The sequence below is a fragment of the Crinia signifera genome, chromosome 8, assembly GCF_055691185.1.
Source record: "Crinia signifera chromosome 8, ASM5569118v1, whole genome shotgun sequence".
Lineage (NCBI taxonomy): Eukaryota > Metazoa > Chordata > Amphibia > Anura > Myobatrachidae > Crinia > Crinia signifera.
In genome coordinates, this window is record NC_139224.1 from 28646405 (window position 1) to 28671829 (window position 25425).

The 25425-nt window shown below is 47.9% G+C and overlaps 2 protein-coding genes and 1 pseudogene across 3 annotated transcripts in view; 1 reads left to right on the forward strand and 2 right to left on the reverse strand.

Moving 5' to 3' along the window:
• Positions 1-260, reverse strand: part of ATXN7 (ataxin 7) — a 95439-nt gene extending 95179 nt beyond the window's left edge. The window contains exon 1 of the mRNA XM_083156045.1: positions 11-260. The gene's annotated coding sequence lies outside the window, so the exon portion shown is untranslated. The remainder of the gene's footprint in view (positions 1-10) is intronic.
• Positions 12-23893, forward strand: THOC7 (THO complex subunit 7). Of its 2 annotated transcripts, none has more exons than XM_083156047.1 (8): positions 12-167; positions 3218-3335; positions 6817-6944; positions 12082-12168; positions 12900-12957; positions 14349-14415; positions 15960-16029; positions 23417-23893. In XM_083156047.1, the coding sequence occupies exons 1-8, from the start codon at positions 149-151 to the stop codon at positions 23473-23475; spliced, it is 606 nt and encodes a 201-aa protein (XP_083012173.1). In that variant the 5' UTR covers positions 12-148; the 3' UTR covers positions 23476-23893. The 2 variants fall into 2 exon arrangements, with proteins under 2 accessions (XP_083012173.1, XP_083012175.1); XM_083156049.1 differs by lacking the exon at positions 12-167 and adding an exon at positions 377-397.
• On the reverse strand, positions 13756-13874 carry LOC146029512 (5S ribosomal RNA; annotated as a pseudogene).
• Positions 23894-25425: the final 1532 nt, after the last annotated feature.

The following is a 25425-nucleotide window of genomic DNA, read 5'->3' on the forward strand; positions in this document are numbered from 1 at the left end:
TCGCACTCACCTGGGGGTCGGGGTGCCTGTGCTCCGGGGGGCAGGGTGGGGGGAGCGGCTATAGAGAGTGCGGGGCGGTGAGTGCGGCCTCCATGCTGCCTGTCTCCGGCTGCTGCATTGTGGGAGTCTGACCTCACTATTCGCCGACATGGGAGCCGTCACTGACGGTAAGTAGAGGCCCTGTCGCTGCCACCGGCGCACCCCTACGGCCTGAACCCCGGCCTCCCCGCTCTAGCGCTCACTTGGCCGGATACCGGCCGGCGTCAGCTAGGCCGCAGAGCCTCGGCGTCGCGTTCCCGCCTGCCCGGGAATGGGTGGCACTTCCTGGCCGTGTGATGGGGCGGTGACTGCGTGTGTCTGCGGGACGGTCGTGGCAGAGATACCATTCATCATGCAGGTCACTGTCTCAGCCATAGCCACATTGCTATGGTAAATATGTATGTATGTGTGTGTATGTATATATATATATATATATATATATATCTCTGTATACACTGATATTACCATGCTGTACAATGGTCTGTATGCCACCACTACCATGCTGCATTGTGCTGTACACTGGTGTGTATGCCACCATTACCATGCTGCGCTGTGCGGTACACTGGTGTGTATGCCACCATTACCATGCTGCGCTGTGCGGTACACTGGTGTGTATGCCACCACTACCATGCTGCGCTGTGCGGTACACTGGTGTGCATGCCACCACTACCACGCTGCGCTGTGCGGTACACTGGTGTGCATGCCACCACTACCACGCTGCGCTGTGCGGTACACTGGTCTGTATGCCACCACTACCATGCTGCGCTGTGCGGTACACTGGTCTGTATGCCACCACGACCATGCTGCGCTGTGCGGTACACTGGTCTGTATGCCTCCACTACCATGCTGCGCTGTGCGGTACACTGGTCTGTATGCCTCCACTACCATGCTGCGCTGTGCGGTACACTGGTCTGTATGCCACCACTACCATGCTGCGCTGTGCGGTACACTGGTCTGTATGCCACCACTACCATGCTGCGCTGTGCGGTACACTTGTCTGTATGCCACCACTACCATGCTGCGTTGTGCGGTACACTGGTCTGTATGCCTCCACTACCATGCTGCGCTGTTCGGTACACTGGTCTGTATGCCACCACTACCATGCTGCGCTGTGCGGTACACTGGTCTGTATGCCACCACGACCATGCTGCGCTGTGCGGTACACTGGTCTGTATGCCACCACGACCATGCTGCGCTGTGCTTTACACTGGTCTGTATGCCACCACGACCATGCTGCGCTGTGCTTTACACTGGTCTGTATGCCACCACGACCATGCTGCGCTGTGTGGTACACTGGTCTGTATGCCTCCACGACCATGCTGCGCTGTGCGGTACACTGGTCTGTATGCCACCACTACCATGCTGCGCTGTGCGGTACACTGGTCTGTATGCCACCACTACCATGCTGCGCTGTGCGGTACACTGGTCTGTATGCCTCCACGACCATGCTGCGCTGTGCGGTACACTGGTCTGTATGCCACCACTACCATGCTGCGCTGTGCGGTACACTGGTCTGTATGCCACCACTACCATGCTGCGCTGTGCGGTACACTGGTCTGTATGCCACCACTACCATGCTGCGCTGTGCGGTACACTGGTCTGGATACCACCACTACCATGCTGCGCTGTGCGGTACACTGGTCTGTATGCCACCACTACCATGCTGCGCTGTGCAGTACACTGGTCTGTATGCCACCACTACCATGCTGCGTTGTGCGGTACACTGATCTGTATGCCACAACTACCATGCTGCGTTGTGCGGTACACTGGTCTGTATGCCTCCACTACCATGCTGCGCTGTGCAGTACACTGGTCTGGATACCACCACTACCATACTGCGCTGTGCAGTACAATGGTATTCCAGTCACTGAAGTGTAAATGATGTGCACATTATCATTTTTGTGCATATATATCATTTATAGTCTTGGTTCTGGTTGTAGTCCCTTTCAGAGCATGAGTGAGCCTATGTGTACCGGATGTCTTAATGTGCCTCTGGTCAGCCTAAGGAAAATTACTGTTCCACATTATTAATACCCCTTTTACACCAGAGGTTGGACCCGGGATATTGCCTCTCCAGTCCGGGGCAGGGCATGGTGTAAATGGGCTGAAAAAAAATAACACGGGTACTGTTCCCCGGGAATCTGACCCGGCAAATGTTCAGGGTCGGACACGGGGCTTATCCGGGGCTCAGGGTGGTGTAAATGGTCATTATCCGGGTTATTTGGAGGGTAGAGGGGCGCGAAGAGCTGATTGGTGCTTCTGCAGCTCTGGCAGATTATGTCATCTGCTGGAGACCCGCACAGGGCGCATGTAGCAGCGCAGCAGCAGCGTTACCACGCTCTGTGCTGCAAGCACACTCCACACTGTGTTTACAGCCTCATCTGCTGCAGAACACACTGGCTGTCACGCAGTGTGTTCCACTTTGGCTGACCCCAAACCTGATCTGCACCATCATGTCTGCAACTGCAACACAGCTACTCCGTCTGCCATCTTTGCTGCAATGCTGGGAGCAGAACCCACCCCCTCCCTTTTCCCTTTCTTGTGACCTCATCTCAAACAGCCCAAAGGTCCATTTTTAATGACACCAGCAAGGAAAGACAGGGCTGATCCGTTTTCAGTGTGAAAGGGCCTTACCCGGGAATAACCCGGATTGAATTGCAGTGTAAATGGGGTCTGAGGCAGGGCATGCCCTGGCAATTTCCCGTGTTTGATTTCCCGGGTCCTACCCGGTATTCTGGTGTAAAAGTGGTATTATTCATTTACATAGCAATATGTATCAGGCCGCACTAAAAAAACGATTTTTAACCGTTTTAAAACGGTAATCTGTGCGGTCTGAAAGGCGCAGAGTGATTTTACCGGACAAAACGCATTCTACTGCCTTTTCTGTTACCGGTAATTGATACTACAGGTTATGTAGCCTCGCTGCATTGCATTGTATCTAAATGCATTTTTGGCAAAAAAAAAGATGCCCAGTGCTTGTAGAGTCTTGTGGGACCTGGTGGGCGGTGTCATTTTAATTAATTCGGACGGGGCCGAATTTGGGCCTGTTTCGATGTTCGGGGGGTCTGCACAGGTGCGCAGTCTTTGGTGCGCATGTGCAGCTCCCCTTTGCAAATGGCTGTGTCGCCAAGCCGTTTTAAAAGATGTACTTATTTAACCAACCTTTGTGTTTTGATAGATGAAGTTATCCGCAAACGCCTCCTAATCGATGGGGATGGTGCCGGAGATGACCGAAGAATCAACCTTCTGGTGAAAGGCTTTGTGAAGTGGTGTAACTCCGGCTCGCAGGAGGATGGGTGAGAGATTAGGCACTGCCAATTGAATTCACAGTTTGAAGTAGAAGATTATATTTTAGCCTCTCTTTGCAAATGGTACAATAACATTCCATATTGTGAGTGTGTCTATTATCTGCTGTGTGTTTGTCAAGCAAAAATGGGGGCACAGACATTTCCATAGCGATTGGCAATGTGCAGACTCTAATTGCTCTGGAACTACATATCCCAGCATGCTTTGCCACAGTATTAGCATGAACTAAAGCCCGGTACACACTACAAGATTTGTTTTTCTTAAAACAACTTGATCAGTGGTAAATCAAACTCTTTACCTTTATCATTCAGTGTGTATGCTCCAGGGAATTCAAGGGAAAACATTAACAATATCCGAAGCTGCATGTAACGCATAGTGTGTGTTCAGCTCAATAGCAAAGCTGTGGCTGCGCATACTGGGAAGGGTAGTGCCACAGCAGCTGGAATGCTGCACACTACCTACCCCTAAAGTAAAATGTGACTGTGTACATTGTCTGAGTTTTTGCACCAAAGATTAAAGAGAGGGTAAACCGCATGAAGTGTAATAGCTGTGCGCTCATAGATTCCATGTCCAAACGTGACCATATATTTATATAGGCAAATGAGCTTGATATTAGTTTTTGTGGACACATACACTGCGTATGATGTGATCTGCCATCGTCTCCTAAGTACACTGACGCAATGCAGTCAATATTAATTTTATTTATTTATTAACAGTTTCTTATATAGCACACACATATTCCGCAGCGCTGTACAGAGAATATTGGAACACTCACATCTGTCCCTGCCCCAGTGGAGCTTACAATCTTTATTCCCTACCACATGTACACGCACACAGACATTCTAGGGTTAATTCTGTTGGGAGCCAATTAATCTACCAGTATATTTTTGGATTGTGGGAGAAAACCGAATTACCCGGAGGAAACCCACGCAAGCACGGGGAGAATATACAAACTCGGCACAGTTAGGGCCATGGTGGGAATGGAACCCATGACCTCAGCGCTGTGAGGCAGTAATGCTAACCACTACACCAGTGGTTCTCAAACTGTTGGTCCTGACCCCAAAGTGGGTCCCGACCTGCTCAGCATGGGGTCGCGACTCCATGTTGCTGACCATCAGGCTGTTGACTTTTCTGGAAAATCTGTTGAATTGTCTGTTATTTTAGACTCCTCCAATCGTTTTGAGCCTCCACAATGCTGCTGCGCCATGCATGTCCTGTCTGCTGACTACACATGTGATGTGATGACCTTCTGCAGTAACTTGCTGGGGTCCTGTAATTATTTTTATTGTCTGATGGGGTCCCAGAGCAAAATAGTTTGAGGTTCCCTGCACTACACCATCCGTACTGCCCCCTCAATACTACAATTAGCATTATAAAAATGTGGGTCCGGTTCAAAGTCTGGTTTTCAGTACAGCGCCTGCTCCATAGCTAAGTGTTCACATCTATATGTTCAGGCACACCGGGCATTTTTGCCCAACGTGTATGCACAGCGATGACGGGGAAAATCTCTGGGCTGAAAATCGCTCCTTGCATATACAGTGAGAGATTTCCGCCAATCGAAGTGATTTTCGCCGATTTCCGTCCATCTAAGCAACCTGCCGGGTGCCGATAAGGCATGATTTATCGCTCCTGGGCCAGAACCGGGTCCAAATCCTAGGGTCGTCCCTGCATTTCCTATGTGAAAATGGAACTACTGTCAATGCAGAATTGCACATAAAGGGGGGAATTCAATTAGGAGTGGGAAATGAAAAGAAAAAACCTAGGGTGCAGCGTTTTTCCTACAGCCATGTTGTTCCCCTATTCAATTAAAGGACATAAATTGAGATGCAAATCATTACTCTTAGGGAACAATCAGCAAGTCCGGCCCTGGCTCCCTTACAGAAACCCACGTAAGGACTAATTAAGCAATTTGAAGTTCCCAGTTAAGGCCCCCATACACTATGCGATTTTGGGCCGATTCCATGCGATTTCGGCACTTGGGCCGATAAATCACGTTAAATCGTCCCAAAATCGCATGCGTGTGACATTTGATCCGATCGGATGCGCGGTCCCGTGCGCATCGGACCGGATCAGGAGGTCGGACGTTCAGCATGTATGATCACGCCCGACCTCCTGCAGCGGGCGGGGGGGTGGGCAGCACCGGCTCTGAAATGAGTGCCCAGCGGGGGGTGCCGTTGACAGTGGGGCGGGCGGCGGTGATAATCAGTGTGCTGTCACTGTGCAGCGGGCTGGCAGCAGCGTCTCTGGGTGCAGCGGGGGATGCCGGTGACAGTGGGGCGGGCAGCGGTGATAATCCTCATGCTGTCACTCAGCTGACTGAGCTCTATCTCAGCCAATCAGAAGCCGGATAGTCATTTGACGTTATTTTAAAGATGTAATAGCCGCCGCTGTCCGCCCGCTGAGTGACAGCATTAAGATTATCACCGCCGCCCGCCCCACTGTCACCGGCATCCCCCGCTGCACCCAGAGCCGCTGCTGCCAGGCCGCTGCACAGTGAGAGCATGCTGATTATCACCGCCACCCACCCCACTGTCACCGGCATCCCCCGCGGCACCCAGAGATGCTGCTGCCAGCCCCCACTTCCGCCGCTGCTCACCCACTACCGCCGCTGCTTCAGCAATAAAAACCCATCTGCGTGATACCCACTGTAATCCAAAATTTGGCACAAAGGTCCGCAAGTTTGTTTTTTTGCTGTGAAAATCGCCCCAATAGCGATTCCCCTGATCTCGGAAGGGTCTCCTGCCCCCTAGTTTTAATGCAAGTGTGCAATGATAATGATGTCTATTCCACCAAAACTCTAAATATGGTCCGCGTTCTCAAAGGTGCATTAAAATGTGTGTGTGGACCAATATCTGTATTTGGGGCCTGATTCACTTGCCAACCCCCACATCACACTCAACGTGGCGTTCGCAAGAGAAGGGAGAGGGGCGTCCAGGGGTCGGCAAGATGGCGTCCCAATAAAATGCTTGGCGTTTCCTGCTTGGGACGGGTGTCACATGACGTCAGCGCCCGTCCCATCTTCGGTGATCGGCAGCTTTAATAAAAGTCAGTTTAGACCAGGCATGTCCAACGTTGGCCCTCCAGATGTTGTGAAACTACACATCCCTTTGCAATAGTTTTAGCATTCTCTAATAGCAAAACTGTGGCAAAGCATGCTGGGATGTGTAGTTTCACAACATCTGGAGGGCCAACGTTGGACATGCCTGGTTTAGACCGACTGTTATTAGTAGGCCGGAGATATCATTTGATGGTGAGCGAGGGGGGGGGGGGCAGCCGTTCAGCGGGGTGACGTTATGGTGCTCGCTAGGCAGTAAATGTGCGCTGCCTAGCGAGCTGACCTGAATCGGACCTGTTCAGTTTGTGTGATAATGAACTAGAGTTGTAATTTTGTGCTTCCGCTATATAATTGTATTACTCCCTCACCTTAATAATTGTATTACTCCCTCGGTCACCTTACCGTTTATCCCACAGATATGCCCAGTACCAGCGGATGCTCAGCACTCTGTCTCAATGCTCGTTTTCCATGGGAAAAACTCTACTGGTTCATGACATGAACCTACGGGAAATGGAGAACTATGAGAAGATCTACACCGACATAGGTGATGAGATTTTATGTGTTTTACTTTTTGCTTGATTGTGTGATTTATAATTATTTATTGGTTGTGTCTTATATCGGTTATTAGCAAAAGACAAGTTAAAGAAGAGACCTAAATGTAATTTAAACCGATTATTCGCTTTTGTTACATACATTTATTAAAATGAAATACAAGTTTATTCCTGTAGGACAAACACAGTATATGTCCAAAGGTAGAAGTGAATTACCGTTAAGCTGGGTACAAATATTGGCTTTTTGCGACAGTTAACATTTGACCGACACAAGCTATCCAACAGTTGTGTCCGACTGTCGGAAAGACCGTTGATTGGCGAAAACGGCCACAGATTTGACACTTTAGCGCCTGTTTTCGGCAATGTAGATTCAACTCTTTTTTTTTTTTAATCGTATATTTTATTAGGAATATGCATACATCAAGAAAAGCATAACGTGGGACCAGACATAGCAATAGTAAGAGCTGCAATGACAATGCAGAGGGTCCAAATACAAAAAGAAATGTCAGTCATAAAATAGAATGTTGACATTAGAAGGTGTTAACAATGAGTAAACTATGTAACGGTAGATATAGCCATATGTATATAGCGAGGTTACAACAGGAGAATGAGAGGTATTGGTGGGGGGAGGGAGGGCAGAGGAGAAAGAAGGGGGTGACAAGGGAGGGGGAAGGGGAGGAAATCCAGCAGCGAGTGGGGGCTCGGGTGCCTGAAAAAAAAAAAAAGGAGAATTGTTTGTTTGATCGAGGATGAAGAGACATTTAGATAAGTCCAGGGAGGGGGTGTTATGGTAGAAGTACCAGGGTTGCCAGATGGAGTGAAGATTCAACTTCTTTTTCCATGGGAAAAAGAAGTTGAATCTTCACTCCATTTTTTATATATATATGCATTTTCCCAAACAGCTGCTAATTGCTGAATCATTGACAGAGGGGGCCAATAATGACCCGCATATCAATAACAATATAGGCCCTTATTCTGATCGGTGCGGCTGGATCCGAATATGCGGCCAGGACCGTGCGTGCGAAACCCCGCCTTCCATACGGATCGCCAACTCCGTCCGTACGCGGTAAGAAGCTGGCCGAACGGACCGCACGTGTATTTTTCATGGAATACGCCTCCTCCATCTCAGGGAACCTCCCCCATCATTCGATGGTCGCAGACCATCGAATGCAGGACCGAGTGCTCCACCAGCTCCCGCAACCTCAGACCACACGGACATTTTTCCGTGCAAAAGCAGGGATCAGGGCGGGCAGCTGACATCCGGCGATGTCACATGTCCGCCCCCTACACGTGCGTCACGGCCGCATTACCATACGTACGCCCAGCGTTTTCATGGGAACGCCCATGAAACGCGGGGTGTAAACATATGGTAATGAGCCCAAACAGCCCTTCACGCCCCTCTCCACCCCCTGTTCGGAGTGTTCACATTTCATGCAGGATTTGGCCGTACGCCCCGCTCGCACATGCGCAGAGACGCCTCTGCACATGCGCAGACACAAAACATCGGCGGTACGAACGCACGCGGATATTACCGCACCAACCAGAATAAGGGCCATAGTGTGTACGCAATAGTTGATGTGCAAGAAAATATCATTAATATCATATAATGATATTGTTATCTTGCATATCATTTATGTGTACACCTTTAGTTCATATTTGGGAAAGTTGACAACATTTTCTATTGTGCATATTGTGCCCTGCCCCTTTGTGCCTTTTCAAAACCTATTTAAATTAGAAATGAGTGGTTTTGAATCTAACTAAGATAGCATGCTTTATAGAATTAACGCTGTAAGTTCCACTGAGCCCCCAATGCTCCCAGCTTTGTCTTCCCTTTATAATCTTGCCCCCCAGACTCCTGTGAAACAACCCAATGGGAGTCTGTGGGTGCAGGCTTACAAGGGTACGGGTGTGACCCGCCCAGCGCTGCTGATCCCCCAGGTTAGGCAGCCATCATATATGGTTCATTCCATGTCCATTCAACCAGGGTTGTCCACAGATATATTTAGTTAAGAGAGGATGTCAAAACAACTATTTCTGCCAAATATATCAACTGTCTGACAATTAGTTAATTAAATATTGATTTTTCAATTTATTAAAAAATGTTCAATTCACGGCTTCTTTAGCCAGATTATATAAAGTATCCGGGGTGTTTTTTAAGGAATCGCCACAAAAAGTGGACTCAATCTTAACTTTTTTTCTCCCAAATCCAAACCCAACTACTTTATCTGCCTTACGTTTTGCATTACGGCAAAAACGCATGTTGTTCGAATAAAATAGGGATTCCCATTTTTGAAGGATGCTTAACAAAGGTATAGTGTTCATTCTAGCACCAGCTATCTTTGAAAACCCATGCAGATCCTCTTCCCTGCCTGGGCTGTCGCTGACTGCTGTAGTGCTTCTAGCACAGTGTGGTCTGTATATCAGCACTGATATGCAAACCAGACCTGTGATAGAAACACCACAGCAGACAGCGACACCCCAGGCAGGGAATCGGAACTGCATAGGTTTTCAAAGATAGTGGGTGCTAGAATGAACACTTAAGGTACATATTACTACAAAAAATCATTTCTCTGTTTTATAGTGGAGAAAAAAATAAATAAATTTGATGTTCGATTACTGTTGTACCGCATACATAATTTACAGACTGTTAAAAGCCATACCAAAAAAGTGAACTAAATTGAGGCAATGGGATAACACTCCCTTACAGAAAATTAAACTTAACATAAATTGATGTGAAGGGAATTCCCTTTAGAGAAACCAAAACTGAAACATTCCAGTAGGGATGGGACATCGAAAGCAAACATCGGCTAAATGTCATTTTTCAACCATGGTTACAAAGCAGACCTAAACATTGGTACTGTGAAACCGATGTTAATCAATGTTAACTGATGTTTCTATTTTTTTTTGCATATAATAAAAAACTTGAAAAAATCTAAAACGGGTGGCATACCTCCCAACTGTCCCGTTTTTTGGGGAGGTTCCCATGGCGGGGGCGGGGGTCAGTTGGGAGTCCCTGCTGCAACCCACTGTGCAGCGGTGAATAGACTATTCCCCGCAGGCAGAGGGGCGGCAGCGGCAAAAAGGGGTGTGGCCTTACGCAAGTGACGTGAGTTGAAGACCACGGCCCTCACAGTGAGGCTACGCCCCAGATTTTTGCCCCATGTAACTGCTTTTCTGTTTTGTAAATGGAATATTAGTCACAAGTTGGCACTCGCTGGAGCATCTTCCAAGACAGCATGGCCATATCAGTTGGTTTTGCTTCTGCCTTTAAGTACAGATCGCTTTTAGAAAGGATCCAATTTTGATGATGGGCAGGAGACGCTGCTCATGCGCTAGGACTACTGGCAATTATGCCAATGGTCAGGGTGATTTCTGTCCTCCCCAGACCATCACACATTTTGGGTACTATTTTGTTATGTCCTTCATTAAAGTGTACCAGATCACACACAATATCTTTTGATTTGTGATGACTTGTGACCTACAGAAGTGCAGTATCAGGCATACACACTGCACGATATGCACAGTTTGACATTTTGCTGTGCCCGGAAACAACAAATTGTGCCAACAACGATATAGTACCCAGCCTTAGAATAATTCCATTCTGACCCTTTTTTAGCAACCCCTTACATCAGGCATTTCCAAACTGTGGCCCTCCAGCTGTTGTGAAACTACACATCCCAGCATGCCTTGCCATAATTTTAGCATTCCCTCATAGCAAAACTGTGACATGGCATGATGGGACTTGTAGTTTCACAACTACAGTTGGAGGGCCATTGTTTGGACATGCCTTACATAAAATGGTACTCTTTACCTAGAAGGGCGCCCATCGTGGCCATCTCGGGCATTGAATGCACTAAAAAATCGGGTGCGATGCGACCGACGCGATGCCCGCGATTTCCCATAGGGAACAATGTTAAGTGTCTCAATTGACCTGATTTTCCTGTTCAATGCCTCAATTGACCCGATTTTTCCATAGGAAACAATGTTAAATGGGCCACAGAGGCCAAATAGGCACCCTGAAGTGTGAAATGGCCACCCCAATTGTTAATGCCACCCCACGATCAACGTCAACCCGAAGCGTGGCGAGCGCAGTGAGCCCGCGAGGGGCGGCGGTACGCGTCCTACGTCCTTTTCATACCCCCACTATCCATGTCGGCGTGGAGTTGAGAATAGAAAGTGTGGCGAGCGCGGCGAGCGCACGCGGATACCTTCACAGGTATACGCGTCCCCTCGCGGGCTTCACAGCTGTCCGCGTCCCCTCGCTGCGCTCGCCACGCTTCGGGCTCGGTGGCTCGCTGCGCTCGCCACACTTTCTATTCTCAACTCCACGCCGACATGGATAGTGGGGGTATGAAAAGGTCGTAGGACGCGTACCGCCGCCCCTCGCGGGCTCGCTGCGCTCGCCACGCTTCGGGTTCACATTGATCGTGGGGTGGCGTTAACAATTGTGGGGGCCATTTCACACTTCAGGGTGCCTATTTGGCCTCTGTGGGCCATTTAACATTGTTTCCTATGGAAAAATTGGGTCAATTGAGGCATTGAACAGGAAAATCGGGTCAATTGAGACATTTAACATTGTTCCCTATGGGAAATCGCGGGCATCGCGTCGGTCGCATCGCACCCGATTTTTTAGTGCATTCAATGCCCGAGATGCCCGCGATTTTTTACTAACGATGCCCACGATCAAAATCGTGGGCGCCGTTCTAAGTAAAGAGTACCCATAAAACGATTTAAAAAATATATATATATAGATGATCTCTGTAGTGCGAGCCTTCTATCGCCACCTGAGCAATCACTGCCTTATGTCACATAGCCTAGTGATTCTGCCAATTGCGTTTTATGCGATGATTAACAGGGCTGCATGTCAGTAGGGCAGCCTCATGATGGGGCCAAAAGGCTGTAGGAGGCCAAAGATTTGGTGTTGGGGATAGTAAGGTACAGGGTCTCCCTGCAGCACAGAATAGAGATGTGAAGCTCCCTATCAAAATAATGCTGGTATCAGGCATAGCTTTGTTATATGAAACAAACTTTACACATTCAATTTGTTTAAACAGATATATTGTTTCATTTCTGTTAAGTACAATAGGTAATTACACAAACGATAACCCTTTTCACTTCTCCCCTGTGCAGAGAGCAGTATTGCAGCTGCCCATGAAAAAATCGCTGAGTGCAAGAAACAGATTTTACAGGCCAAGCGCATCCGGAAAAACCGCCAAGGTAAAAAATACGTCTACATTGATCTGGGGTAATCTTCAGTCATTTGAGCTGCTTTAGGTCTGAAAGAGGGTCTAGCGGACATGGGCCCTTATTGCAGTTGAGTCCCCAGCCGCCGCCTGCCACGAGTCCCTCAGATGTTCCCCCACACGGCTGCGAATGCATGTTTAACATAAACATCCATTTGCAGCCTATGGGGGAACACCCACATCATTTGATGGTCGCCGACCATCGAATGATGTGGAGGATGCAAATATATCTAAGTGACTCTCGGGTCATTTGCGTGCACATTTGACAGTAAATGGGGGGGGGGGGCAGCTGACATCCGGTGATGTCAGCTGCCCGCACCCGTGTCACCGGGCGATTTTCATGGGAACGGCCATGAAGCGCTGGGTATTCCCATGGGCAAATCCCCCAGCCTGCCGCCCCACACTGCCAGCCCTCAATCTTGGGTGCATGCGTCGGGTGAACACTATTCTCTGTGGCCGCCCACACCCTGCGTCTGCACATGCGCGGAAATGCGTCTGCAAAACGAGGACCAAACGAATAAGCATAACCCCCATGGTCCAGCTATGTATGTTTTCTGGTTTCACTTTACGATACATCGTCTAAATAACAAGCATGTATATAATGTTTGCGTTTGTACATAGAACTCCTATAGAAATCCGCAATATACTGTATTTCAGTCTTGTGCCACTATGGTTATTGGATATTCTTATTTTTCTTTACTGCAGAATATGATGCATTAGCCAAAGTCATACAACATCATCCGGACCGCAGCGAGACCTTAAAGTATGTACTTTTTATTGTTTTAATGTGTATTCTAACAATTGTGTATGTGATTCCTCCCTGGGTAGTTATTGCTTTGTGTCAGGCAGGTGCACAATGTCATTAAGGCACTTTGGGACTGATTCAGTCCTGCTTGTAGATGTTTTGAGATAGGGGGTTGGTTGGCACAGGCTTAGAGATAATTATTTGATTCGTAAATTCAAGGGTATAGAATAGTTGAAATGAACCAACATGAGTGAGGGCTGTCCAGGGAAACCCTGTTTAGCGATTACTGGTTGGCGGTGCTCCCAAAGAAAGTTCAGCGTATATACTGAAAAGGGTAGTCTGTAAGAAAAGACTGAAGGAGAACCAATAGGTTTTTGGGGCACACTTTATGTAATAATATCGTTAATTTGTAAATGTATAGATGAAACGAAATAAAACGTAACTTTTAATATGGTACTTTAGTCTAAAATAAATAGCTTAAATATGCTAGTATCCGCACCCCTTTTGTAAACCTGATGGAGTCTAAACAAAGGTAATGGGAGACTCCTGCCGACAATTCGGTCTAATTAGTTACAGTGATACAAGATGCGAAAATGTTTTAAAATCTAGTTTGCCAAATAACAATTTTATATATAATACAGTGATGGCAAACAGATATGACACCGGACACAGCCAACCACCACTGGTTTTTCAACTGCAGTGTCAGCACTGTTAGATAACCGCTGCTAAATGCAGAGAGGGGAGAGGGAGGAGAGGGAACAGAAAGTGGTTGTGGCTACACCTCTACGGTACGGACGGACGTACTGTACCAGTAGTTAAATACAGCACTGGATATTCCCTGTAGGTCTCCCATACAGGTACTAATCCAGCCTATCACTGCTTAGCTGCTGTGTTCGGATGGGTTACAGGCGTTCCAGTGAAGTATGGCTGTATGCCCTGCCTGGTTTGTTTCCGAAGTCAATAGGGTGGATGAGCCAAGGTGAGCTTCTGCTGTTCAAACAGATCGGGGCAGAGCAACTGCTTGTAGATGTCCAAATTCGGTTTGCGTATATATGTGAATATTCGCATGTGCAAACCCCAGGAGCGAACAGCTGCGGCAAGTTCACACTGACAGGGCCGTTCGCTTCAGGAGGGGCGGAAGCAGGGGAACCCCTGGCGTGCAGGCGCAGCCATGTTGATGCCTGCTGGAGGCGGACGGCTGACATCACATGGTATCCGTGCCTGCTCCGAATTCGGGGGAAGGCGGGCGCTGGAAATGAAATTCAGGCTGACTTTTCGCAGAGAAATCATTCGATCGGCCATCGATCGGTTTCTCCTCCTTACGGCCTTTGTGATTCGCAGTGTAAGCGGAACGTTTGTTTTGGTAAATCCTGGCGCTTCTAATTCATGTGCATGATGTGTGATTTCAGGCAGCTGGAGGCCCTGGACAAGGAGCTGAAGCAGCTGTCTCACACCAAGGAGAACGTTGAGGACAAGGTGAGAAATGGGCCTGGTGGGACAACTCTTGCACCCCGTTAGTTACAGGGAACGTGGGTAGACTGTCACTTATCCGCCAGAAGTCACAGATTATTAGTCAGCGGCTGCTCCTCACTAATATAAGACTACTGAAGTCTAATGTAATATGGAGGGCATTGGATGCATGAACCACGCTTCACATGGAAATAATGGCACTTATTCTGGTTCACTCGCAAAGGCAAATTCCTTTTCAAGTGGACAAAACCCATGTGCACTGCAGGTGGGGCAGATGTAACATTGGCAGAGAGATTGGAACCCCACATTGGGGTGGGTGCTTGCATAACAAATTTCTCATTACATCCATAACAGCACTCACAGTCCTTCAACGTTGCAGACATAGAGGAATATAAGGAATTTCTACTACAGATATAGGCAGCGTCTTGTCTTGGTAGACCCCAGGGATTATTCCTTTTATCTCGTTATACATCTCAGTCTTGTCTTGTTATTTGCCTAAAACATTTAGCTGTGGGGTAATGTAACTTCGGTAGCAATGTACTCTCGTTCTGGTCTCACCTATTCATCAAAGCGTACCCTTCCACTGCATAACTTAGTCCTGAGGCTGGTCCTTTCCACCCCTGCCTCATGCCTTGACCATCTCTGCCTGCTTACATTCTGCCATCAAGCCACTTTCCACTTACTTGCACCTCATGTAATCTGTCTGTCTCCCCTACTAGATTGTAAACTCTTCAGAGCAGGGCCCTCTTCCCGCCTGTTGTCAAAGCCCACTTCTCTTCGTCCGTATACTCATCTCCATCTTTGGCCACCAACCCCTAGTAGCACATTGATCAAATCTTCACTACTTGAGCTGTAATGTGTATTGAATTGTGGCATGCATTTTACCTGTACTCTATTTTGATATTCATTTAATGTAATATTAAGTTTGTCTCCCTGTGCTGTTCCTTTGTTCGGCACTGTGAAACACTTGTGGTGCCTTATAAATAAAATGGTATACAGCATCAACCATGTTTAGGTCAACAATACCATGGTCAACCACTAGAGGTCAACGGTGACAAGTTAGACGCCTATACTTGGTCATCTGCGTTCAGATACATAGTGATGGTAGATCGCTGGAAGGTAAACATCGACGGGAACCTGGTCGACACAGGTTTTTCATCCTTTTTTTTTTTTTTTTGGGTGTTGAATGTCAGCGTGGTGCCCGTGGACACTGTGTGTGCTCACCATGTTTCGGGCACTAATATATTCCTACTCAAAGTCCACCTGGATATTACAGTAGGAACCAAGACCTGCACCAAAAAAAAAAACAAATAAAAACCTGTGTCGACCTTGCTACTGTTGACCAGGTTCCCGTCGATGCTTATATTCCATTGATCTCCCGTCACTGTCTGTCTAAACGCTGACGACCAAGTATAAGCATCTAGCTAGACGCAGACGTCTTCTAGTGGTCGACCATGGTATTGTCCATCCGCTGACCGGATACCAGGTACTCTGTATATGTATTGCACTGATTGTTTTGTGCTGACCACCTTCTGCTGTTCTCATTCTAGCTGGAATTAAGGAGGAAGCAGTTCCATGTCCTACTAAGTACCATACATGAGCTCCAGCAGACACTAGACAGTAAGTACCATACATGAGCTCCAGCAGACACTAGACAGTAAGTACCATACATGAGCTCCAGCAGACACTAGACAGTAAGTACCATACATGAGCTCCGGCAGACACTAGACAGTAAGTACCATACATGAGCTCCAGCAGACACTAGACAGTAAGTACCATACATGAGCTCCAGCAGACACTAGACAGTAAGTACCATACATGAGCTCCGGCAGACACTAGACAGTAAGTACCATACATGAGCTCCAGCAGACACTAGACAGTAAGTACCATACATGAGCTCCAGCAGACACTAGACAGTAAGTACCATACATGAGCTCCAGCAGACACTAGACAGTAAGTACCATACATGAGCTCCAGCAGACACTAGACAGTAAGTACCATACATGAGCTCCAGCAGACACTAGACAGTAAGTACCATACATGAGCTCCAGCAGACACTAGACAGTAAGTACCATGCATGAGCTCCGGCAGACACTAGACAGTAAGTACCATACATGAGCTCCAGCAGACACTAGACAGTAAGTTTTCCCGTCACTCTCTGAGACTTGCTACATTTTGCTGCTGTCTTGTGTCTATGTATTTTATTCATGGTGTGTATTGGTAAGAGAAAGCCAATTGGACACACTAGATCACATGGCCCTGCATTATTTCCGATCAGCCACACACTTCCCAGTGTATCCACATGTGTGACTTACTTATAACCATCCCCGAATCTTTACCACAAAGCCACAGCACACTCACAGAGACACTGCTTATTATAGCGACCTATACCTGATTTACTGGCAGCGGCCCATCCCCGACTCGCTGACGGCGGCCTATCCCCGACTCGCTGACGGCGGCCTATCCCCGACTCGCTGACGGCGGCCCATCCCCGACTCGCTGACGGCGGCCCGTCCCCGACTCGCTGACGGCGGCCCGTCCCCGACTCGCTGACGGCGGCCCGTCCCCGACTCGCTGACGGCGGCCCGTCCCCGACTCGCTGACGGCGGCCCGTCCCCGACTCGCTGACGGCGGCCCGTCCCCGACTCGCTGAAGGCGGCCCATCCCCGACTCGCTGAAGGCGGCCCATCCCCAACTCGCTGGCAGCAGCTCATCCCCACCTTGCTGAAAGCATAGCATCACTGCCTCACTGACACACACTCAATAGTGGTATATCTATAACATGTATAATATATCATTATTTTTCTCTTTCAATGGTCCTGGTGACACAGCTCAACACTGGGATGTAGGAGGGTCCGAAGGAGCCAGGCACCTATCCTAAAGCTTTAGAGGGTAGGCTCCTCCCCTACTGCATCCCTGGACTCTTCAGTTCGTGTTAGGTGCCCACTGGAGTGGGTGCTATTCTAAAGGGCTGCAGGAGCAGCCGAAGAATTAGAGTAGTTAGGGGATTTTTATTATTTTATTAACTATTACCCTAGCTAGGTAGGCACAGTGTGAGGATTTTCATAGTGAATCCTCACACTGCTAGCGCAGCAGGAGCTGACAGAAGCGCGTCCTGTCAGCTCTCTGTGCACAGGGTAGACTCTGTCTGGTCTCCCTGTGCTGCGCTTACAGCCTCTATTAAGAGGCTGCCTGGGCTCCGGAGTAGCCTGAAACCGGCTCCACGTTTAGGTGGGGATCATGGGGGACAGGCGCTCCGTGATGGCGGCGGCCATTTTATGCGGAGCTTACACGCTGAGCTCCTGACTGAGAGGACAGCAGCGCTGTGACAGGCATGTTCCAAGTGGTCCCCATTTGAGGGGGAGATACTGGAACAAGGAAATCCTACCTAAGGAGCGGCTAGCTGGGGGTGGTTGGCGCCAAAAGGTCACGGACCCCGCAGCAGCAGGGACTTTGGTCTCTTCCTTCACTCTGACTTTGGCGCCTTTCAGAACGCTTGCAGCGGAGCTGAGCTGGCTTATTGATCCTGGCAGAGTGACTTGGATTTCCTGGGCATCGCTTCCCCGCAGTTGAAACCTACAGACAGCTAAGTGATTGGGTGCATTGACTTTGTATAAACGCTTGTACAATTGTTTGCACTGTGTATATTGAGATATATATATATACGCTTCACTTGCATCATGTCTGAGCATCAGGCTGTGGTTTTGGGGGAGGGAGTCCTTAGTGCACTGAGCGCGTGCAATGTTTGCACACAAAAGTTTGTCCCTGAGCAGATGGCCAAGGGGGGCTTATGTATTACTTGCGCTGATGTGAGACCCATGGGCAGTGAACACCATAGGGGAGAGCAGAGTGAACCTGCGTGGGCCAGTGCCCTAGGCAGGTCGGTAAACGCTTTGGTGCAGCTTCTGGACAGGCAGAGTGATGTGCTGGTAGAATCACAGAGACCTATGCCATCATCTCAGCAGTCGTCTGGCTCCTTACCTCTTACCCAGGCAGATCCTGCACTTATTCAGGTGATGCAGGATACTGCTAAGGGGATCAACAGATTCAGTGAAATACTGGACAAAATGGATGAGGTTACAGGGACCCCTAAAAGGTCTTATGCTATGCCTAATGTGTTAGAGGAAGAGGAAGGAGAGTATACTGACACACCCTGGGACCAGGGTGATGATTTTGAAGAGACCTCTGCTGCTGGTATAGAGGATCTTATTGTGGCTGTAAAACAGGCGTTAAAACTGTCTGTTGAGGATAAGACCCCTGTTAAGGGTGTTTTTAAGCGACAGCGAAAGGAGGCTGTTACTTTTCCCTCAGATGAGGGGTTACAGGAACTATTGGAAGGGGCTTGGAAAACCCCAGATAAGAGGCTACAGATGCCTAAAAGATTCCTTAGTCTGTACCCCATGCCGGAGTCTCATTCTGAACTCTGGGAAAAGGTGCCTGTTGTGGATGCTTCTGTGGCACGCTTATCAAAAGCTACGGTATTACCTGTACAGGGTGGTGCAGCTTTTAAAGATGCTGTGGATAAAAAGCTAGAGGGAAACCTCAAGGCTATTTTTGAAGGGGTGGGGTTTACCCTGCGTCCCCTTATTGCTTCAGCCTGGGTCTCTAAGGCCATTATAGAGTGGGCTGGTGAGCTATGCACCATGCTGCAGGCTGACCACGGTGCTTTGCTGGTAGCAGAAAAGATTAAGGCCGCTGCAGAATATGCGGTGGAAGCAGAGGAGGAAGCTCTTAAAATGGCTACCAGAGTATCCACAGTCTCCATAAATGCCAGGAGGGTACTCTGGCTTAAGGCCTGGGAAGCGGACAATGAGTCCAAAAAGGCCTTAGAAATGTTAGCTTTCAAGGGAAAGTTACTTTTTGGTTCTGAGCTTGAGGAGATTATAAAACAAGCCACAGGCGGCAAGAGTACGTTTCTGCCGGCCTCCTCAACAAAGCAGTCATCCAGATTTGCTGCTTTTAGGCCGTCCTTTCGGCCCTCCCCTAGAGGTGGTGCGTCCTTTCGGGGACAATCGTTCAGGGGAAAGTTCCAGAACTCCAGGGGCAAATCCCAAAGGTCCAAGTTTGGCTCTTTCAATAAGAAGCCTGCCTCTAAAGGAGAGGAAAAACCCTCCGCATGACTGCCAGGGGATCAGCCCGGCAGGGATAAAGGTGGGGGGGCGTCTTACACACTTCAGAGACGCTTGGGCTTCTCTAGACCAGGATACCTGGGTCTTAGAGATTATTACCCAGGGTTACAAAATCCCTTTCAGAGGGCGGCCTCCAAAGAGGTTCATCCCCACACCCATACCAAAGCAGGCGCTCCTGCGCACAGCTCTTATGAGAGCGGCTCATTCCCTTTTGGAAAAAGGGGTGGTAGTCCCGGTTCCCAGGGCAGAGTGGAAGAAAGGATTTTACTCCACGCTGTTCCTGGTGCCCAAACCAGACGGGTCTTTCAGACCAATACTAAATTTGAAGTCCTTAAATGTTCACCTTTGGGTAGACCATTTCAAAATGGAGTCTTTGAGAACTGTACTCCTGAGTCTGGACCAGGGAGAATTTCTGGCGTCCATGGATGTCCAGGACGCATATCTGCACGTTCCCATTCACCCGGAACATCAGATGCTGTTGAGATTTGCCATAGGAGACCTGCATTTACAGTTCCGGGCGTTACCCTTTGGCCTAGCAACCGCGCCAAGGGTATTTACAAAAATAATGTCTGTGATGGCGGCAGTGCTGAGGCTCAGGGGAATCACAGTAATACCCTATTTGGACGATCTCCTGTTCAAAGCAGAATCAGCAACACTGCTTCAAAGTCATTTAAAAGAGGCCATCAGTTTTTTGCAGGCTCACGGCTGGATTTTAAACTTACAAAAATCTCAGTTGGTACCATCACAGAGGATCCAGTTCTTGGGAGTCATACTGGATACCCATCTCCATCGGGTATTCCTCCCGGAGATAAAGGCCAGGGACCTGGTCAATCTAGTTCAGGAGATCCTCAGTGCTCCGAGCTTGTCAGTATGGAGGTGCCTCAAACTCCTGGGGAAAATGGTGGCGTCATTCGAAACGCTTCAATTTGCCAGGTTCCACTCTCGAGTATTCCAATGGAACATTTTGTCAGCCTGGTCAGGAAACACTTTGACCATGAAGACGGAGTTGATAGTGCTGTCCGCAGACACTCGGGACTCCTTGAAATGGTGGACAGAGGTAGATTCCCTTCAGTGGGGTCGGTCATTACAGACCTGGGACTGGTTGATAGTAACTACCGATGCCAGTCTCAGGGGCTGGGGGGCAGTAGCCCTGGATCTCAGGCTGCAGGGCCTGTGGACGGCAGAGGAATCAGCGTTGCCAATAAACATCTTGGAGCTGAGAGCTGTCTGGAAAGTGATTTCCTTGGCGGGAGACAGGTTAAGGAACTCCCCCTTGTGGATTCAGACCGACAATGCCACAGCTGTGGCGTATCTGAATCACCAGGGAGGTACTCGCAGCAGATTGGCCATGTGGGAGGTGTCCAGAATCTTTCTATGGGCGGAACAGAATGTTCCTGCAGTATCGGCTATATTCATTCCAGGAGTGGAGAATATAGAAGCAGACTTCCTGAGCAGGGAGGAGCTCAAGGAAGGAGAATGGAGCCTACACCCTCAGGTGTTTCACCAGATCACTGCAATGTGGGGAACTCCGGATTTGGACCTAATGGCATCCAGGTTCAACCATCAGGTGCCCAGGTTCTATGCCAGAACGAGAGATCCGCTAGCAGAGGCAGTGGATGCCATGACTACCCATTGGCAGGGAGATCTTCTTTATGCATTCCCTCCTATTCCGATGTTAGCAAGACTGTTAAAGAGGGTACAGGACCAGAAGGTCCCGGTGATCCTTGTGGCCCCAGATTGGCCAAGGAGGTCTTGGTATTCGAGGCTTCAGAGGTTATCAGTGGATTCATGGCGTCTACCTCTGAGACCAGACCTGTTAAGACAAGGCCCATTCAATCATCTGGATTCCGATCGATTGATTTTGACGGCTTGGTTATTGAAACCGCCATTTTGAAAAAGAAAGGATTTTCTGACGCAGTAGTGCAGACTATGATAAAAGCCAGAAAGGCTGTTTCTTCTGCAAATTATTATAGAGTCTGGAAGACTTATATTAGATGGTGTGAGAGGCAAAAAGCTCACACATCTCACTTCAAATTATCAAAAATGTTGGATTTTTTACAAGATGGATTTTCTTCGGGCCTAAGTCTTCAGTCGTTGAAGGTGCAGATTTCGGCCTTGTCCATCTATTTTCAAAAAAGAATTGCCATTTTACCGGAGATTCAAACTTTTTTACAAGGGGTATCCAAACTGAAACCCCCTTACAAGCAACCAGTAGCACCTTGGGACCTGTCACTGGTTTTGGATTGCCTTCAGAAGGCACCTTTTGAGCCTTTGAGGTCGGCTGACTTTAAGTTTCTCACGTGGAAGTTAGTGTTTTTGTTAGCAGTAGCATCTGCTAAGAGGGTGTCTGAGTTGGGAGCCTTGTCATGCAAATCTCCCTTCTTAATCTTTCACGATGACAGGGCTGTTCTGAGAACAGTGCCGCAATTTTTACCGAAGGTAGTCTCTGCCTTCCATTTAAATCAGGAGATAGTTCTACCTGTGTTTCAACCCCCAGAGGGTTCCAAGAAAAGGGACAAGTTGAAGACTTTGGATGTTGTGCGTGCCTTACGCATATATGTGGACAGAGTGAAGAGTGTTAGAAAGACTGACACTTTATTGGTATTGTATGACGTACATAAAATTGGTTGGCCTGCATCTAAGCAGACCATTGCTAGGTGGTTGCGATCTGTGATAGCTTTTGCATACACCAAAGTGGGTAGGCCTGTACCGGCCAGAATTAATGCGCATACCACCAGGTCAGTTGCTACCTCTTGGGCGGTCCGACATGGGGCCACAGCGGAGCAGGTTTGCAGAGCTGCCACTTGGTCATCTGTTCACACATTTGCCAAATTCTATAGATTCCATGAGTTCGCGTCGGAGGACGCATCATTCGGGCGAGCAGTGCTGAGAGCTGCAGACCTGAGCGTACCCTCCCAAAGGACCGGCTCTGGAACGTCCCAGTGTTGAGCTGTGTCACCAGGACCATTGAAAGAGAAAAAGGGATTTTTGTAAGAACTTACCGTTCGAATCCCTTTCTCTGATATGGTCCTGGTGACACAGCGATCCCTCCCTTACGCTCAGTAAGTATGCCAGAATTTCATGATGTTCATGTTAAAATGGTTAAAAGTTAACAGTTTCTGTTATAAAATGTGCATATAATATGTGCAGGCGTTTGTACTGAGTTAATGTATTCCAGTGGCTTTGAAAGTTGAACTGAAGAGTCCAGGGATGCAGTAGGGGAGGAGCCTACCCTCTAAAGCTTTAGGATAGGTGCCTGGCTCCTTCGGACCCTCCTACATCCCAGTGTTGAGCTGTGTCACCAGGACCATATCAGAGAAAGGGATTCGAACGGTAAGTTCTTACAAAAATCCCTTTTTACATCTCCTGCATCCATTTCTTTAAGAATCTCACAGGAAATATATTTATTATTTACGAACCCACATTCATTCCCTTCCAATGAAGGATATAAGTAAAACAATAACATAACGAAGAAATTGAAATGTTATTGTTTAAATAAAATTCATCCCCAAAGTGACTACAGTTAAACCAGCCCTGCAGCCATTGCAGCAAGTAGTCTTTTTGGATGGGAATTTGTACCTGATTCAGACCTGATCGCTGGGCTGCAAATCTTCATCGGCCTACAATCAGGTAGCCACCTCCCCGTCCGAGTGAAATCCCGACCCTTGGCTCAGCTGCAAATGGGATCCCAGCCGTGCAAAAAAGGGGGAAATTCATTTAAAATCACAGAATAACTAATGACATACCATGTCTGCGTTTTCTGGGGAACACCCAGAAAATGCCGGCGTACGGCCCACAAATGGCCGTTGGCTGTCAATCACTGGCTGTGTACCGCTTTTGATGTAGTGTGTATCTGACTTTTTTTTTTTTTTTTCTAGACGATGAGAAACTCGCTGAAGAATCTCAAGATTCACAAATGGAAACTGAAACTCCCTAATAATATTAGTGTCAGATGTTGTGTGTAAGTTATTGTGTGTCGAAGTGGCAATAAAAAACAAGTTGTAGCTTGGATGAGCGCTACCTATTCAGCCACCGTTTTATTACTTCGTACTCTGAGGATGAATCTTGGACATTATAGTATGATCATGTGGAAAACGCGCTAGACACTGCTGTGCTTAGTTCTCTTAGGCTATTCAGCTCTTAAATGTGAAGGCAGCCATTTTGTGTACCTTCTTCGGTCTATTGGCTCAGCCTAGAAAATGGCTTCCTCCTCAGCAGTGTTGGCGCTTTATAAGGTAGAAAAAGAAGTATGAATGGGTCTGTCAGTAGTATAGATTTTCATTGGAAATCAACTTGATTTGGATTTCGAAAAATGTTTTTATAAACCTTACAATAAAATTAATTGCTCAATCCTTTTCATATTCTGTTGGTTTTTTGTCTAAAGGGGGTATTCATTCCTGGCCGTATTCCCTGGCCAGGCGAAAACTCGGTGATAATTCGCCAATTAGTAGTCAATCACGGGTGTTTTTTAGTCCATTTTCTGGATTGTTGGAAACGGCCCCAAAATACGTGAATTTGCGGCAATTTCACAGATTCAATGCAGTTTTTACCAATGCTGGATATTTCTGCCGGGCGAAAATATCACCCTAGGATTGAATGACCCTGCATTTTATGAGACTGTCAATAAAAATGGACTTTAAGATGAGGTCAATAGAGAGAGGGAGGCGAGAGGGAGATGCCCTGCGATGCCAGGATCTTCACAATGTTATGGTATATCTGGGCATCCTTGACAGTGCCTGTAATCTGGCGCCAAATCTCATCTTCCACTCTAATGTTGCTCCCTCACCTCATCATTTGTCCAAGTTCTTGACTGTCAGGCTTGCAGGGGTTAAATAGCAATGCTATGGTTTGCTCTGCCACAGAGATTGCCGTGTATTCTTGCACACTGTGTGATGCCTCTGCGCGTCTCTGAAAATCCACAACAACAGGACGTTGCTCTGCCTACCCAATCGGCATCAGCAGAGACAAACCGGGAAGGAGGGACATGTCCCTGCACCTTTCATTCCAGCCTGTACCTCGTGAAGGAGCAACCCTGGTAGCTAGCTGTGTTGAAATCCCGGTGCATTGGTCACGGGATTCTTGGGATCCGTTCACACCAGCACTAGACCCGGGTTGCTCCTGGGGCCAACCCAGGAATTTTGGCTGGAGTGAAAGGGATATAATTGTGATGGTGTTTATATATCCTAGTCACGATTCCTCTTCCATGTTTCATTTTCAGTTCTGCATTTTTCTGCAACCTGATTGGCTGAACCTATAATATAGCAGAAGCTAAGTATATAATAGAATAACAAACCGTAAAGAGTGCCAGCTGGACCATCTTAATATTACACACAAACCCAATGCTACAATTATATATTGGGAAAATTTATAAAATCTGCTTCATAACTAACTGGAGAAACAGTTCTGTAACCCAAAGCAACCAATAAGACGCTTGCTTTATTTTTCTAAACTGCACTGGACAAATGCCAGCTTGGATATGATTGGTTGCTTAAGGACATTGCCAACGTTTCTGCATACAGTACAGCTCAACTGTCTTCTGCCAGATTGGTTTTCACACTGCGGTAACAACGGTGTCTAAACTAATGCACAACAGCCCTCCATTCACGGACGTCACAAGAGATTGGGTTGATAGGTGAAAAGTATTTTGAAGTCTATGTTTTGTAAGTGCCATCCCAACTGAATATTATTTACTTCACTCACAGGCGGTGGTGTGGCATAGGCTGATATGTGTCATGAGAAATGTATGGTTGTCATGTGTGCACCTGATTTTGGCATCATGCCCCAAATAGTCATTGTTTGGATTTGTCCACAGAGGATCCAGGACCACATGCTGCAATGAGGTTCCCCAGAAAGCCAGGGTGGACAGAATGATTAGAAATAAGCCACT

Excerpts from the sequence above, each read along its gene's own strand:
- THOC7 (XM_083156047.1), top strand. Across the intron at positions 12,958-14,348 it reads GACCGCAGCGAGACCTTAAA|GCAGCTGGAGGCCCTGGACA; the intron begins GTATGTACTTTT and ends GTGTGATTTCAG. Across the intron at positions 14,416-15,959 it reads AGGAGAACGTTGAGGACAAG|CTGGAATTAAGGAGGAAGCA; the intron begins GTGAGAAATGGG and ends TTCTCATTCTAG.